Source organism: Sinocyclocheilus anshuiensis, unplaced genomic scaffold (genome assembly GCF_001515605.1).
Source record: "Sinocyclocheilus anshuiensis isolate Anshui unplaced genomic scaffold, SAMN03320099.WGS_v1.1 scaffold393, whole genome shotgun sequence".
NCBI classification, from domain to species: Eukaryota; Metazoa; Chordata; class Actinopteri; order Cypriniformes; family Cyprinidae; genus Sinocyclocheilus; species Sinocyclocheilus anshuiensis.
Window position 1 is genome coordinate 822,909 of NW_015536501.1, and position 18,073 is coordinate 840,981.

An 18,073-nucleotide genomic window follows, 5' to 3' on the forward strand; every position below is an offset into this window, starting at 1 on the left:
TGAAGTTAATTAATTTGGCTGGACAAATAAAAAACTTTAAAGTCATTTTTCTCAGTTTCACACTCTAGCGAGTTAAGGTCTTTTGCCTTTGTAGAGCAGTAGAGATCTATATGGATTTTCAGTCTGATTCCGGTGTCACGGTCTATTTTTTCCAATTTCCACACACAATGCTTCTGACCTCACCTTGTTGCATTTGTCACAGGAGTCAAGAGGAAGGTGCTTTCCCTTGCTATCTAACCCTGTGCCTGTAAATAGTTAATTTTTTGCTGTGCAATAGACTAATAACATTCTATACCTTAAAACGTCAAATACATTTAAGTAATTTTTATTTTATTTTTAGATACTTATATTTATGGGAATCCCACAAGTCATTTCTTTCTCCTGCTTCCCATGCATACATCAGTATCTTCCCTCATACAAAAGCACTTGGCAATTCAAAACCTGTTCCACAATGACTTGTCATGCCTGGTTAGGACAGAAACTGCTATTAGGTTGGATAGAATTAAAAGGCATTCACTCTGACAGTGATTCATTTGCAGGATGTCACCAAGTTACTGTTCTTTTGGTTGCTTCACCGTCTGCGATCCCAATAGTAGCTGCCTCATCACATTACTGTGCATTTGCATAAACTTGATTATGTTGCATTGCCAACGCTCTCCATTACTTGAAAATGACTTCTGGTTATGTTTATCATTGCAAGTTGCTGTCAGTTTAGCCAACTCACCAGCGTGAATGCGGAACTCCAGGCTGAGGTGCGAACGTCTGGTCAAGCAGTTCACGTACCTCTCCAACACATACCAGCACATCTCATAGAAGAAAGGGTAGCGGAATGTGGAGTTCACCTGAAACAGTTATTAGTTATTGATCTTGGTTTTATTTTAACCTCTACTAGAGCTGCATGAGAGCTGGGGGGGTGAAAATCACTTTGTGATTTTTCTGATTAAATAAAATTTGTGATTACTTTTTTTTCTTTTTTGAAAAGCTCCAGGTTTGGTTTGTAGGGCTGCACAATTTGGCCCAACATTTTATGATGATATAGCAATAATAATAATAATTATTATTATTAATAATATGTTTTTTGTAGTAGTAGTAATATATTTATTTTATACATTTAAATTATAATAATTATTATTATTGTTACCATCATTATCATCATCATTAGTATTAAAATAAAATAAAAATAAAATATTATTATTATTATTACTACTACTATAAAAATGTGAAATATTAATATTGTAATCTTTTTGTAAATTATTAAAAATCAAACTCACTTAAAATTATATAATCATTTCTTTAAACAGTACCACGCTTAAGTGTGACACGTGGCATGTATATTGATTTAATTTATTTAATTTGATTTGATAATAACATTAATATTGAAGCCCTAAATTCTACATAAACTAATCAAATTTCAAAGATTTCAAATTGTATAAAATTACCACAAATCAATATATGATGAATAAGCACTTTATAAATTAGCATTAACCTAGATTTAAAATTGCTGTTCATTGTTAGTTTGTGATACCTAACGCATTAACTAATGTTAAGAAATTAAACCTTATTATACAGTTTTACCTAAACCCTACATATAAAACTCATATAACTGGCTTCATAATAGATGGCTCTTGCAGTATGAGAAAACGACAACATGACTAAGATGCTTCTCATGCACATATCTTTCCATTCCGGCTCCTCTCCAGGGAGGAAACTCACATTCTCAGAGTTGTGGAGGGCTTGTGCTCTCATTCCCTCATACCTCCTTCAGCCAGTGCTAAATTTAGAGCACTGCAATAATGCAGCCCCTGGAACAACACAGCCAGTGCCACAATCTGTCTTCTTCTCTGCCTGCTCTGTCTAGCAAATATAAAAATAGCCTGGCCCAGCGGCTCTAAGCCCTGCAGAGACATCAAAGTCTCCAGGAGGTTCTGCTAAGCAGAAAGCGAGCGACTGTAACTGGTTTGTCACTTTGAAATGTCACACAACACATCAAAGGTGTCCAGTGCTGTCACTAAAACAGCCTTTTAACTGTCAGCAACTGAGCCAATCAGAATTGTTAATATTTTGCTTTTACTTTTATATTTTCAGCTTTCATTTTAGCTTTACGTTTTAGGAATTTTGTTTTGTGCTTTTGTAATTTTTATTACATCTGGCTTAATATTTCTACATAGATTACATTTTTTTAATTTCAGTTTCACTAATTTTAGTACTTCAACTTAAGCATATTTCAGATAGTTGCCAGGGCAATATTTAAAATTTTGATAAAGTTTTTTAAGTTTAGGTTTTTTATCTAATAATTACATTTTATTTCAGCTTTATTTCAATTACCAAAAATGATTTTTAATACAACACTGGTTATGGAAAGGGTCTGGTGGTACTTGTAATTAGATTATATTACATTTTATAATACTCGCAATTAGACTAGTTACATTTTATTGATTACATGATTACATTATGATGATTACATTATATTACAAACACATTGCACATGCACAGATTCCCACACTTTTTTTGTCAGCTGAATCTCTTTCACCTAATATTTACTTGAAGTACCCCAGATATTATAAGGTAATAAGTTATTAAGTATGACATTTGCATGTTTACGATTTTCTGGCATTGGTTAAAGGGGTCATATGATGCGATTTCAAGTTTTCCTTTCTCTTTGGAGTGTTACAAGCTGTTGGCATGCAGGTAAACAAATAAACCATTTCATCTTTAGTAATTCTTTAGTATTTTGATGATAAAATCATTGATCATGATTTAAATCATGATTTAATTAATTAGCTTTTCATTAAACTCACAAAGCCCCTGCAGTTTCTTCATGAACCCCAGTTTGACAATTTAATATTTAATGCACTTCATGTTGTTAATAACGAATAGAATATATTTTCTTTCTCTTTGTATTTTTTATATCAATGTGGTACAAGATTATCCTATTTAAATCAGTGTGATAAAACAAGTTAGGTCAAAAGTAATCAAAAAGTAGTCTGATTATATTATTTAATATGTGTAATGTAATAGATTCACCATTACTGACTACAATTTTTGTCATGTAATTTGGAATCAGTAACGGACTACAGTTTGTAAGTAATCTACCCAGCTCTGAAAATAACTATAATAATGTGCATAGGTGTTTCCACACTTTTGAATGGGTGTAAAAATTAAATATTTGAACTATTCGCATGGTTCAAATTATCTTTATGTTCTTACATTTTTCTCTCTTTCTTTTTCAATTTTACAATTAAAGAAATACTAGCAATTAATTAAATGAAGAAAATTCTTAAGAATAACCATTTTTATAAAATATTATTCAGCTTACTGAATAATAATTATTTAAAAATTATTTCGTGTTTTACAAAAATATTTTTGCACATACAAAAATCAAGTAATCCCCAGATTTGAATATTAGCAACCAAAAAAACAACATATAAAGTGCACAATCACTACATCATGAGCGCTATGCTGTCAGGGTGATATTAAAGGGGTCCTATTATGCTCTTTTACAATGTCTTGAATTTTTTTTCGGGGTGTACTAGAACATGCTCTCATGCTTGGTGGTTCGAAAAACACGTTATTTTTTACATAATTTACATTATTACAATACCTTTCTCCCCATCCTGGCACAAACGGCTCGATTAGTTCCGGGTTTGATGAAGGCCCACAAATTAAATATTTCGTCTCATTTAGGAAGCGTTTTGATTGTTGTTATTCTATTTGATAAAATTTTTATGATTTTATTAGTAGCTTTTCATTAAAGCCATGAACCTTTAAGTATCTTTACGAACGAACGTGTTACGTCAAAAGTAATCTAAAAGTAATCTGATTATGTTACTTAAAATGCGTAATGGATTACGTTACTAAAATTTTTGTCATGTAATTTGGAATCAGTAACGGACTACAATTTTTTTTTTTAAGTAATCTACCTAACACTGTTTACAATATACTCATAAATATTATAAATAAAAACTTGTGAAAGATGCGCATTGATTAGAACTCCCTTCCAAATGTATCAAATTAAAAAGACAAATCCGTAAACACTGACTGATAAATCATCAAACAATCTATATTTTTTTAGATAAATGCTTTACCTTTGTTCTGTTCTCAATTTCGTAGACTGTGAGCTGCATGGGAATGTTAAAACTGTGTAAAATATTCCCGCCAAACACCAGGGTGTCTTCTGGAGTGTAGACGGCATGGATCCAACCTACACACACGAGAACAAAAATATGAATGCTCAATTTCAGGAACGAAAACATTTTCTGCTCTCAAATGTCATTCTCCGTTCTTCAACTTATGTACGTCACTAAAGTCAAACCTGCCGCTATTTTTGAATCCGAACACAAAAACAAATGACATTTCTTAGCTTTAGTGGAATAATTACTTCAATTTCAGTCTGTTCCTCACACAAAGCTATTGTATGACTTTATAAACCTTGGAATACAGCACAAATGTCATAGGGATGGCTTTTATTGTTCTTTTTTTTTTTACTTTTTAGAGCTTGACGGACATGATCAATGACCAAGAACTGTTGTTGTATTGAAAAGAGCGTCACAAAGATTCTTCAGAATTTCTCCATTTGGGTTTCACAGAAAACAGCATGTGGGTTTGGAACGACATGAAGGTGAGTAAACAGTAACCGAAATTAAATTTACAGTGCAGCATTTGGCCGACACTTTTATCCAAAGCGATTTTCGTTGGATTCAAGGTACACATTTCATCAGTTCATGCATTCCCTGGGAATTGAACCTGTGACCTTGGCATTGCCACTACCATCCTCTTCCGGTTTCCTTAATTATATGCACTCAAGCTCAGTGCGTCACCTGAAGGGATGAAGAACGTGTAGCCCTGTTTCAGCTCTACTCGCTGGCAGCCGTCTGACCGGTCACCCAGGAAGAAATCACTCTGTTTGCCTGACAGCACCCAGTCCTCATACAGAGACAGATTGTGTGGGCTTGGAGGAATCAGCCAGAAGACCTGGAGAACATATGAGAGAGAGAGAGCAATGCAGGTGTGATTCTAAACTGGGATATGATTTTTCTTCTTTGAAATTAATAATTCACAAACTCGTGTCAGCATTAATCCTTTATGTGTAAGTTATTTATCTCTTCCATTTATTCACAAGCAGACAGTGTGGTTCAAAAGTCTGACCCATTGTTTTCATTTATACCAAGAAATAAATAAAGTACAAAGTTTAAGGACATTAAACATTAACACGAAAACAAAGAAACAATATGACATAAACTTATGAAGATTTCCAGGTGGCAAGTGTGAAATCTTCACTTACATTCTTGATAATAATAAAATCTATAATACAAAACTGTATTAAATAATAAAAATTCAACAAAAGACTATGTCTACAAACTGACTTAATAAGCAGGCATATAAATTGGGTTGAATTTTTTTTTATTATTATTATTTAAACTTGGAAATCATCAGAAAGTTTCAGGATTTCTAAAAATTAAAAACAAAACGTTATGACAAAATTAAGATAATGCTTTACTATTTCTAGTCTGCAATTTAAATTTCTTAGGAAATTTGTAATTGTTACTAATAATATTTGCTAATAATAAAATGTGGGTAACACTTTATAATAACCTTCCTTTACCTAAAAATTAGCAATACATTTGTTACATTATGAATATTTGTTAATATTAGTTAATAAAAATACACCTGTTCATTGTTAGTAGTAGTACTAGTAGTAATATCTTTGTCCCTTCACAGGGCAATTTATGCAGCATCAACCTCACAAACAGACAATTTATATAAGACATCAGGACAAAAACTGATCAAATAAAACATCACAACAACAAACACAACCACAACAAAACCCGGGCATTAACAGTACACCATTTCTTCATATATTAAAATATAATATTTAAACTTCATGGTACACCTTTATCTCTATGTTTCAAATAAGTGTTGAACTGAATTTGAAACAAAAGATCTAGAAGCTCTAACAGTCCTCCACTTGGGCACTCTATATCGTCTGCCTGAGGAGAGCAGTTCAAATTCTGGGTACAAAATGTGAGATGTATCATCTTCCCAAGAATATTTTTCTCACACAGAGCAGACAACCCCAAATTCACAAACTCGTGTCAGCATTAATCCTTTATGTGTAAGTTATTTATCTCTTCCATTTATTCACAAGCAGACAGTGTGGTTCAAAAGTCTGACCCATTGTTTTCATTTATACCAAGAAATAAATAAAGTACAAAGTTTAAGGACATTAAACATTAACACGAAAACAAAGAAACAATATGACATAAACTTATGAAGATTTCCAGGTGGCAAGTGTGAAATCTTCACTTACATTCTTGATAATAATAAAATCTATAATACAAAACTGTATTAAATAATAAAAATTCAACAAAAGACTATGTCTACAAACTGACTTAATAAGCAGGCATATAAATTGGGTTGAATTTTTTTTTATTATTATTATTTAAACTTGGAAATCATCAGAAAGTTTCAGGATTTCTAAAAATTAAAAACAAAACGTTATGACAAAATTAAGATAATGCTTTACTATTTCTAGTCTGCAATTTAAATTTCTTAGGAAATTTGTAATTGTTACTAATAATATTTGCTAATAATAAAATGTGGGTAACACTTTATAATAACCTTCCTTTACCTAAAAATTAGCAATACATTTGTTACATTATGAATATTTGTTAATATTAGTTAATAAAAATACACCTGTTCATTGTTAGTAGTAGTACTAGTAGTAATATCTTTGTCCCTTCACAGGGCAATTTATGCAGCATCAACCTCACAAACAGACAATTTATATAAGACATCAGGACAAAAACTGATCAAATAAAACATCACAACAACAAACACAACCACAACAAAACCCGGGCATTAACAGTACACCATTTCTTCATATATTAAAATATAATATTTAAACTTCATGGTACACCTTTATCTCTATGTTTCAAATAAGTGTTGAACTGAATTTGAAACAAAAGATCTAGAAGCTCTAACAGTCCTCCACTTGGGCACTCTATATCGTCTGCCTGAGGAGAGCAGTTCAAATTCTGGGTACAAAATGTGAGATGTATCATCTTCCCAAGAATATTTTTCTCACACAGAGCAGACAACCCCAACTGTACAGAGCCTGTAATCTTCAGGATTGTTCAGGTTCATTAAATAATATTAACCCACAAAAGTTTTGATTTTAAAAATGTATTAGTACATGTTGCAATTAACATGAACTATGATTAATTAATGCTTAAGAAGAATAAACTATAAGGACGTTTATTGTAAAGTGTTACCAAAGTATGTAATATAAAATTGTAAAAGCATTTCACAAATGGTCTCAGACATTTGGACCCCCACTGTATGTTGTATGACTAAAAATGTGAGTTACTAAGTTGACGATAGGGCTGTGCAATTAATCTCATGCGATTGTCATGCGCATCTCGTCAGTAAAGCCGGTTCCGTGATTAGTAGTAAATCTCCATCGCCTGCTTTCAGATGGAGCGGCATTTACTACACAGAGCCGTTATCTCAGGTGATTCGATCTGCCATAATGAATGCGATATTGCCTAATTGTTTACTGGCTTTACTGACGAGATGCGCATGACAATCGCATGCGATTAATTGCACAGCCCTAGTTGACGACCTTGCAATTTCTTTGCAAGTGAAATAGGTTCAATTCTCTGGTGAAAGCAGGAGGATTACATAACAGGGATAAACTCCTACAACTCTTCCTAGAAGTTCCTTTAGTCATACATGTGTCACTCTCGTCTTTCTTGCACACACCAGCACTCTTGTTTGACCTTTCTGAGCGGATATTATTTGATACCCTCCAGCGGCGATGCAACAATGCAAACAGGGAAGAGATTCATTTACAGGGCCTCTAGATACCTGATCTTCACAGATCACAAGCAAAGTCAATCCTGCAGAAAATCATTATTGCTTCCAAAGTAATAGCATAAACAAACCGCTACCCCCAAATATGGACAATAATAATAATAAAAGCACTACTAACTATCCAACACTTACCTTCCTTCCTTTGAAGACATGGTACCATACTGATGTGCCGCCAAAGTCGATGTGGAAGTCAGTGAAACAGCCTTTTACACTCATCAGACAGTATCTACAGAAAGAGAGAAACAGGGAAAGTACAAGGGTGATTCGCAACATCTGCATAAATAGAGAAGAACGATAAATCCCTAATGCGGTTTCTAAGTCCTGACAAAGATGACTGTATCTGCAACTGGGAGTAACCACAGCATAGGAATGTTCAACTCCCAACTCAAAATGAATATTTCCTTCAAAACCATATACAGTGGAATTTCCCCTTCTCAATCAACAGCGTTATCAAAGCACAGCACAATATTATGACTTCAAACAAATAGTTTCCGTATTATTTTAAGCAATAAATCAAAGTTAATTTCTCTCTCGGAACATACAGAATGATAGTCACGGACGTGGGTTTGTTTCAGATAAAGCCATCTCAGCAGCAGAACAGGGATGGAAGCTATTTGTGGCTTATGCATTTGTCATCCACAGCCTTTAGCAAGGAGCGAAATTAATCAAACCCCAAACTGCCTCGGTGTCTGGGTAAAATCTGCCCCACTGAGCCGGGAGAAGGCGGCGGCGAAGAAATCAGTTAGCTCTAATGAGCAAAAGGCATCTCTCACCGCAGGGCATCGTGAACTAAAAAATGATTAGGCATCAATTTAGGCGCAAACCCAGATGGTTGAGGGCCTGACAAATGAGACTTCTAAATTTAGGGTCACCAAAGTATGGATTCCACGACGTTTAGACATGTAACTGACCGGTTAAGTATTACCAGATGGTTTCGCATGTGGTATCTTTGCCCATCAGACTGTGCCAGCTGACGTTCTGGCAGTGTAAATGTCAGATGATGTCACTGGAGATGACATCATATGTTACAGCATCAACACACAAGCACAGCAAGCACTTTAGATCCAGATGTTTTCCATAATACAAACCAGGCAAAAGCACTAATTGACTGCAGGCTGCAGAAGGTAACACCTTAGGTGTTAGCAACCTTAACCCTCAGAGGTTACATCCTATAACTGGAGCTCTTAAATAAAAGGTTATGAATAAATAATCATTGACTACATAGTACCCACACAAAGGACTAATAATGCAGTCTGACCGTTCTTATGGATTACAAGACTGTTTTCACGAAGATCATTTTAAATTATTCATAAAATTTTATAAAAATAAATTTAACATTGAAATATTTTTGTTTGTTTTTTTTTTATATAAAAATGACCCCATGTGAAACATATATTAATAGAATTTTAATATTTAAAAAAAAATTTTTTTTAAATATTATTAAAATACAAATGTAAGATTGATATATATTTTTTTTAAAGTACAACTTTAATATAAAAATGACCCCCATGTGAAACATAATAGAATTTTTATATGAATAAAAAGCATTTATTTTTAAAATATAATTAAAATACAAATGTAAGATTATGAAATTTTATTCTTTAAAAAAACATGTATAACTTTAATATAAAAATTACTCCATTAATAGAACTTTAATATTAATAAAAATAATGTATTTCAATATTAATAAAATATGATAAAAACAAAATTAACATGAATCTGAAATATTTTTGTTGTTTTATATTTTATTTTAAAATATTGTATATTAATATAAAATGTACCCCATGTCAAACAGTAAACAAATATAATATTATACATTATATTTAAATAATATAATATTTAAATCTGACTCTTTATTTATGGTTGTTCACATCTCCTTTTATTTTTGTGCAGAATTGCATTTTCAGGCTACCTGAGCAGCATTTTTTATTCTATAACTATATACATGAATAATCACACCAAAGCAGAAAGAAATGCAATCAATAATTCTGTGATATGAACACAGCTATCTCAAACTGTGTATTTAGTAACTAAAACAGTGACCGTTGCAGCCCGTGTCATCCATCCCACAGAGCAGTCAGTGAGGGGGATGATGCACCAAAGCAGCCAAAACAAAACTAGAACCTTGATGTGCACAAACACGCTGAGTGAGCTTTTAACATTTCAGACTACACATGCAACCCTCACAAACATTTATTACAGCAGACCGCATAACCATAAGTGGAATGACCACAAATTATTGGTCACCCTTTCATAAAAGTAGCAAAGAAAGTTGAGCAGACTATACCAAACCCTAACGGGACCTCTTAAGGATTATGTACATTATCGCACCATAGTTTGCAATGAAATAAAACACATACCCAATAGATGTTCATCCCCATTTGAGGCACTTCGCCGTTCTGACATCTGCCCATGTGACTCAAAAGAACAGAACTGAACTGACTTGTAGCGCTGAGTTCTTGCTTTATAAAAGAGCTCAATGAATACAGAGAGTCAGGAGGAGGGAGTCAAAGGCAAAGTGAGATAAAGAGAGAAAGAGAGCGAGAGTGGGCTTTCCTGTGCAGGAAATACTCCTATGCGATACTCTGATTGGCTGAGGAGGATTCATTGGGATCCTGCAGCAGCCCGTGAAGACCCGCCTCTTCTCCGCATTAGAAGTGTGTGCTGCCTAGCAACCTGATGGAGTCACAGCCAGCTGCAGGCCAAAGAAATGCGCAGCATGCACCGAGGAGCAAAGCAAGGGACTGTGGGAAATGAGCAGACCTCATCTTTGACTAATGCAGGATGTCAGAGAACAGTTTTCAGATTGACTCAACAAGTCATTCTGAAAGCCAGAATACTTCCTGAAGGGAAATCGGAGCAGACAGAAAAACAACAAAACCTTAAATGTGTAATACAACTTGCATTACATTGAAACATGCGCATAACATTACAAAAATCCCCCTCTCCAAATGCCACTGAAAGAGAGTCACATCTAAGTTTTCTTCTTCTCTCCAGCTCTTTATTGCTATTTACAGAGCCTAACTTGTTAGAGAATCTGCAATTTCTCAGGCCACACTCTGGGAAAAAAACGGGGAAAAAGCAATGACCCCTTTTCACATGTCTGGGGTTCTCAGAAGCAGTTGTTGTTATAGTTGGATAAACTTCTATAGTAGTGAACAGAAACTACAATAAATATAATTTTAGCATTTCCTTTTGCTCTAATACTAACACAAAAAAAACAATGAGGTCTCTATTACTTTACAAAAGAGGAAAAAATATTGAGAGATTGCTTATGTCAGTCAGAAGAGAGAAAGATGTCAAATTTGCCATCACTCCCTCAGCTTCTATATTAGAAACGCGCTCACAGCAGCATTAACTAGTGTTTAACTGTAGTATAGTGATACAAATGTTCATGGGTCAAAGGCGAAAAAGGGTTTAAGCATAAAAACAATACTGCTTTAAATTGTTGTTTTTCCAAAAAAAAACAATTTTTTTAAATTAAAACGTTTTCTGTTTAATGTAATTGTATTTTTGTTTTGGTTTTTCTGAGCAAAAAATAAATATCATACATTTTCCCCTGATTTACAGAAGACACCCACTAAAATGTCATTCACTGTAACAATCTTGTCAGCAGTGTTGGGGAAAGTTACTTTTAAAAGTAATGCATTGCGTTACTCCATAAAAAAGTAACTAATTACGTTACTTAGTTACTTTTTAAAAACAATACTGCTTTAAATTGTTGTTTTTCCAAAAAAAAAAATTTTTTTTAAATTAAAACGTTTTCTGTTTAATGTAATTGTATTTTTGTTTTGGTTTTTCTGAGCAAAAAATAAATATCATACATTTTCCCCTGATTTACAGAAGACACCCACTAAAATGTCATTCACTGTAACAATCTTGTCAGCAGTGTTGGGGAAAGTTACTTTTAAAAGTAATGCATTGCGTTACTCCATAAAAAAGTAACTAATTACGTTACTTAGTTACTTTTTATGGAAAGTAATGTGTTACGATACTTTTGCGTTACCTTTTAAATCTGGACAGGACTTGCTTTGTTTTTAAAATAAAAAAGTTCTATTTTTGGTAAATATAGTTAATGCATATTCATATATTTATTTTAGAACTGCAGTAACATCTGATTTCTCTCAACAGGAGACAGGACAGGAGAGCTGTCAATCAATAAATTGGAAAAAAGTAACTTGCGTTACTTATTTGAAAAAGTAACTCAGATATTCTCTTGTAAATTAAAAAGTAATGCGTTACTTTACTAGTTACTTGAAAAAAGTAATCTGATTACGTAACTCACGTTACTTGTAATGCGTTACCCCCAACACTGCTTGTCAGGCATATTTACAACAAAAATAAATTTATAACATATTAAAAAAACTAATTACTTTCACCCCAAACACTAATTAGTTGTTATTTTACATTTTGTAAATTTGCCACTATCCTAGGTTTTGCCCATTTGTCAGTAAGAATTTTTTACTCATTTAAAGCCCAATAAAATTTAATATGTTCACTTATTCTTTTATATATTTTAATACGTACAGGTCAGAATAAGCATGTTGTTTGAATGTTTACATAACTATAAGTGTGAACTACAACTGAATGACAATGGAACATTATTTCAACCAAATTTTGACATTTTATTCTTCAAAAACTTATTTGAAACCTTAAATGTAGACACTTTACTTGCATTTAATGTGCTTTCTATGGACATAAAATCACTTTTGTAAATTTATTTTGATGCGGACATCTTAACATCTTTGACCCCCATTACATTTTTTTTTTAAAAACTGAAATTTAAAAACTGCTAGATTTTTTTCAATGGTAATAACTGTGAGAATGTGTCATCACAGTCTTTGAAAAAGGTCTATTCCTAATCGTTTTCGAAAATGAAAAAATATTACCTCTGAACTTTGGGATATTTCATCTCAGACATGACATTTGTGGCTTCGGTTTGTTTCTGTTTAAGATGCCGCGGCCACATATTGTCCACCCAATCCACCAGATCCACCTAAAGACAATCAGAAATACATTAAAATTAAAGCAACGGGCATAATAAACATTAAAACCCAAAGAGACAAAGGAAGTTTTTAAATGCTTAACAACTACATTAATTTACAACAATAACTGAAATTCTAACTTCCACACTTTATTATTAACAGTTGCCCTTTGCGTGTGACAATATCAGCAGAACATTATTTAAGTATTATTGATATACTATTATAGTTATTAAAATTTGTAAGTAGCTTTTGTTATTATACTTTGAGTTTCATATTAATTCTTTTTCAATTTATAGTAATTCTGTTATGTGTTTTTGTCCTTTGTATTAGTTCTTGTTTATTTTAAATATTACCATTTAGGTTTATTTTTTTATTTCACGTTTTAGTTTTTATTTATATCCAGTAGGTAATTTTAGTGATTCAACAAACTAAAAATTAGATATACTGACTTGCCAACTAACTAAAATTTGTTTTTAAGATAATATTTGTTTTTATTTGAACTTTACTTCAAATATTCATCACATATTTTTTATAATATTTCTACCAAATAAAACAAACGTGAACTCATATGTGACCCTGGACCACAAAACCAGTCATAAGTAGCACAGGTATATTTGTAGCAATAGCCAACAATACATTGTATGGGTCAAAATTATCGATTTCTCTTTTATGCCAAAAATCATAAGGATATTAAGTAAAGATCATGAAGATATTTTGTAAATTTCCTACCGTAAATATCTCAAAACTTAATTTTTGATTAGTAATATGCATTGCTAAGGACTTCATTTGGACAACTTTAAAGGTGATTTTCTCAATATTTGTATTTTTTTGCACTCGCAGATTCCAGATATTCAAATAGCTGTATCTCAGCCAAATATTGTCCTAACCTAACGAACCATACATTAATGGAAAGCTTATTTATTCAGCTATTGACCCTTGTGACTGGTTTTGTAGCCCAGGGTCACGTATACAACGATTGCAAGAGAGATAGCTGGGAAAAATGTTTGATTTGATTTACTTTGCATAAAGGTATTAAGATTGAACTGCATGCGCAAATATCAATACTAATTTATTTGACTTGATATTACTAATTCATTTATTACTAGTATCTCTGCTCTCATCTACTCAATTACATTCACACTCACTGACATGCATAATACTTTGAAGTAGTAAGATTTGCCTTAACAGTGTCATTTTAAATCATATTTAAATGGTAACTGTGCGTTTTAGAGAAAGTGAATGTTGAAAGGCGACAAATCAACTAAACAAATCTTACTACAGTGGGTCTCTTGATTAAATTCTCCAGTTTGGTGTGACTGAACTCCAGGCTGATGACATTGAACAGCTTGTCACGTTCATCCTCGGGCGTCTCATAGTAGCGGACAAACTGTGCCATGCTCATCTCTGAGCCCTTCTGTGTGCTAACGTCCATCACGTCAACAGCCCGCCTGCTGCCTGAACATCCATGCAGAAACAAACACTTGACCACTCTCCATCATAAGAAGTTCTTTCTAAGAAATCTTTCTTTTCAATCCGTTTCTAAAGTAAGATTAATTATACTGGTAATGGATTAAGGAAGCTAGGAATCTTGTTTCTGCCAAACCAAAAAATTGCAACTTTGTTTCTTGCAATTCTGAGAAAAAAAGTCGAGAGTTGTGAGATATAAACTCCGAATTTGGAGTATTTTGAGTTTACATCTCACAATTCTGACTTTTTCTTATTTAAAAACAAAAACAAAAAACAATTCTTCTTTATGTTTTTATTCCGTGGCAGAACAGGCTTTCATAGGTACCTTATTTAAAAACATTATGAAAAGAAAGTTTCAGTTTTTTAAGGACTCAGATACACATGCCTTGGCCTTGAGTTGCAGTTGCATGGTATCATCACTAGAGGACGTAAAGGTTGTTATTAAAGGGGTCATATGATGCGATTTCAAGTTCAAGTCACGTCACGTCACTTCACTTAAGTTTTCCTTTCTCTTTGGAGTGTTACAAGCTGATTGTGCATAGATAAGATCCCTGAAGTTGCAAAGACTAAAGTCACAAACCCAAAGAGATATTCTTTATCAAAGTTAAGACTCTGCCACGCCCCCCTAAAACGGCAATAATGATCTTTAAAAAAGCATCATATGACCCCTTTAATCCATTTTTTTGTATTTTCTGAGCAGGTCTTGCTGTGAAGTTATATAACTAAGTTTAAACGTTTTGGATCTAACTGGAACCTTTATTTTCAAGAGAGTACAGCCAATAAATATTCCTTACTGTTTTTGACTTAAGATTAATCACCCTCTTAATACACAGGTAATTACAAAGTTATTTACCAGCAACATAAATCAACGTACAGGCCATAAATCTGTGAATAAATATGAGGCTCAGACAGTTTATGTACTTCCTCAACCCTAAAAAGGAGTAAGATGGACTGTGTATATGTGTATGACAACATCAAATTGATCAGCTAGATAAACAAATGCATATGTACTCTTCATAATACCAGCATAAAGAACAGACACATGCACCATGCATGTGTTTAGTTTCATAATACAGCTGCAGAACATTGTCCTGTTCGTGGATTATGCAAGGCCTGATTAGATATTGGCAATATAAAACAGAGAAAACACAATAAAAGTCCCAGACAATGAAAATGAAAACAAAGCATGCAAAGTTATCAAAATATTTTACTGCTTTTGACTGAGTACAGTCACTATTCAATCAATCAATCAAAAAAAAAAAAAGTAATAGTGTACTTACCAACCAAACCCTTGATTTCACTTACAGTAAATTCTGGATCCGGCATCCTGTTGTACATTAAACAATTCAGATGAGCGATTCACAATGTAAAATGTATAGAAATATGTGAAATAAAACTGATTTCCTTGCTCTTACCTAATTCCCAGTCCATCTTTGGCTTTAAATATGAGCGGAGTTCGCAGTGCCTCCCTCTGAACATATTCATAAGAAAAATCTAGGATGGTATAAAAGTTAACTGTTTTTAAAACCAAATCCCTGGATTTTAAAATGGAGAGCATGTGAATAACACAAGTAATAACTGTAAAGAAAGGGGTGTTTCAGATACAACCAAGACTTTAGACACACCTTATTATTCATTATTATGACATATGAATTCTGGACACTTGTTGGCTGTTTTTCTTTCACTATCCACTAAAACTAATCCATTAACAAATACAATTTCAATTGCATTCACCCTAATGTTGTTCCAAACCTGTATGAGTTTCTTTCTGCTGCTTAAGACAAAAGAAGATATTCTGGAGAATGTGGGTAACCAAAAAGTTTCTGGTCCCCATTGACTTCTATAGTATTTTCCTATACTATGGAAGTCAATGGGGACCAAGCTACCCTACCCTAAGCTATTCTTCAAAATATCATCTTTTATGTTCAATAACAGAAAAAACTCGTACAGGTTTGCTACAACTTGAGGGCGAGTAAATAGTGACAGAATCTTCATTTTTGGGCGAACTACGCCTTAAATATCAACCATTTAATATCAAATTATGAGCACAACTATAAGTACAACTTATATTTGCAGATGCCAACAGGAGAACAAAAACCCCAATATTTAAGAATATAATCAATATGAATTGCACTAATAAGCAATATACACCCCAACAAAGTACCTTTTCCCTCCATATACTGAACAAATTCGCTGTTGTATGAATTGCTCTCAAGTTTGTCCTCCACGCTGAAGCCCCTGATGTTTGTGATTTCCTCCACATCTGACAAGTCCTCGTTCTCATCGTACATCTTTCTGCACATCGAGCGCTGGACGAAAACAACACATGAAGAAGATGAGGATGAAGAACCCCTGCCTCATTCTGTGCTCGGATATGAGATATAACGCTGGGCTGGGATGTTATATCATTTGCACGAATGTCAAATTCCATGATTGACATCCAGGCCTTAATCGTCGACCATCTTACAGCTGTTATATAATTAATACATGTCAAATCAGCGTGAACGAGTTCAAACTTCCCGATGAATATTAGACACGAGGGTCGCGGGGCAACAATGTGTGCGGTCTCGCACGAGCGTCTGTATATGGAGCATCTTGCTCTCTTCGTAATATTATGAAACGTGTCCTTTCCTGTTTACCATTACGAGCGTATTGCATTTAACCTATTAATGTGGCGTACGTCGCTCTAATTCTCGTATCGCAGTGATTCTCCCCGATTCAGGCCACTAAACACAATGCATATCGATGTGAGGCTGAAATTCCCGATTTAAAACGAGTCTTTGAGAGGACCGCTTCAACTACACACCAGTTTGCGTCCGGATTCCGCACACGCCTCCATGTCCGAGCCTTTCGACCGCGTTAATTCCCTCAGCGATGTATTTGGACCATATTTAACGCGTAAAGTTGTGCACACTTTGATTGCTTGTATAGAAAATTAAGTAGGAACCATTTTTGTGAAGTGCACCGTGACGTCACGGTCAACAGAATCAAAACATTGCAGGAACGTCACGCGGATCGTGTTAATGAGGGGTCGAAACAACAGCCGATTTTTTTCTGAGTTGTTATCGGAATGGTTGGTGTGATTTTTTTAAACACACAGAAATAGTTTTTTGAGGAGTCAGAATTGCTCTTTCTTTCTTCTCTTTGGCACGCGCGCGCTGCAGCAGCTATGCTCGCGCATATGTGCTTCATCAACAAGACACTTGCCAGTGCAACAGTAACTAAACATCTTTTAATATTACATCCACACGTTATAGCCTCAGTTACAATAGAAATACGTATGCATAATCGGCTCTCTTTAAATCACAATTATTTGGGACATTCTATGAAAAAATATGTAAGGTTTAACAGATAATATCGTCATATTTAATATAATTTATTTTTATTTTAATACAAAAAACTTAAAGTTGTCCCCAAATTATGTTAACTCTTCACCAATGACTATTTAAAATAATAATTATAATAATAATAATTAGTAGTAGTAGTAGTAGTATAATTATTATTATTATATACTTATTATTTACTAATTACTTTAGAAATCTAATGGTGACTAGTTGACATCAAAATGTGCATATTTGCTTATATTGCAATATATATATATATATATATACAAAAAGCAATATATGACAAAAAAAAAGTTTTTAATAATGAATAATGACAACTAAAATAAAATTATATTTTTATAGAAGTAAAAAAAGTTTTTTATCAAAATGTGAATATTTGCTAATATAGCAAGGAGAAACAACAAA

At 33.3% G+C, this 18,073-nt stretch overlaps 1 protein-coding gene across 1 annotated transcript in view; it reads right to left on the minus strand.

Moving 5' to 3' along the window:
- The window catches only part of kdm2bb (lysine (K)-specific demethylase 2Bb), a 36,043-nt gene extending 18,560 nt beyond the window's left edge, over window positions 1–17,483 (minus strand). Inside the window, exons 1-10 of the mRNA XM_016487020.1 lie at window positions 17,131–17,483; window positions 16,489–16,633; window positions 15,740–15,818; window positions 15,605–15,651; window positions 14,134–14,312; window positions 12,762–12,868; window positions 8,005–8,098; window positions 4,818–4,971; window positions 4,086–4,201; window positions 725–842 (exon numbers count right to left, since the gene is read on the minus strand). Of these exons, the coding sequence (XP_016342506.1) occupies window positions 725–842; window positions 4,086–4,201; window positions 4,818–4,971; window positions 8,005–8,098; window positions 12,762–12,868; window positions 14,134–14,312; window positions 15,605–15,651; window positions 15,740–15,818; window positions 16,489–16,633; window positions 17,131–17,163 (1,072 nt within the window). The 5' untranslated portion in view covers window positions 17,164–17,483. The remainder of the gene's footprint in view (window positions 1–724; window positions 843–4,085; window positions 4,202–4,817; window positions 4,972–8,004; window positions 8,099–12,761; window positions 12,869–14,133; window positions 14,313–15,604; window positions 15,652–15,739; window positions 15,819–16,488; window positions 16,634–17,130) is intronic.
- Window positions 17,484–18,073: the final 590 nt, after the last annotated feature.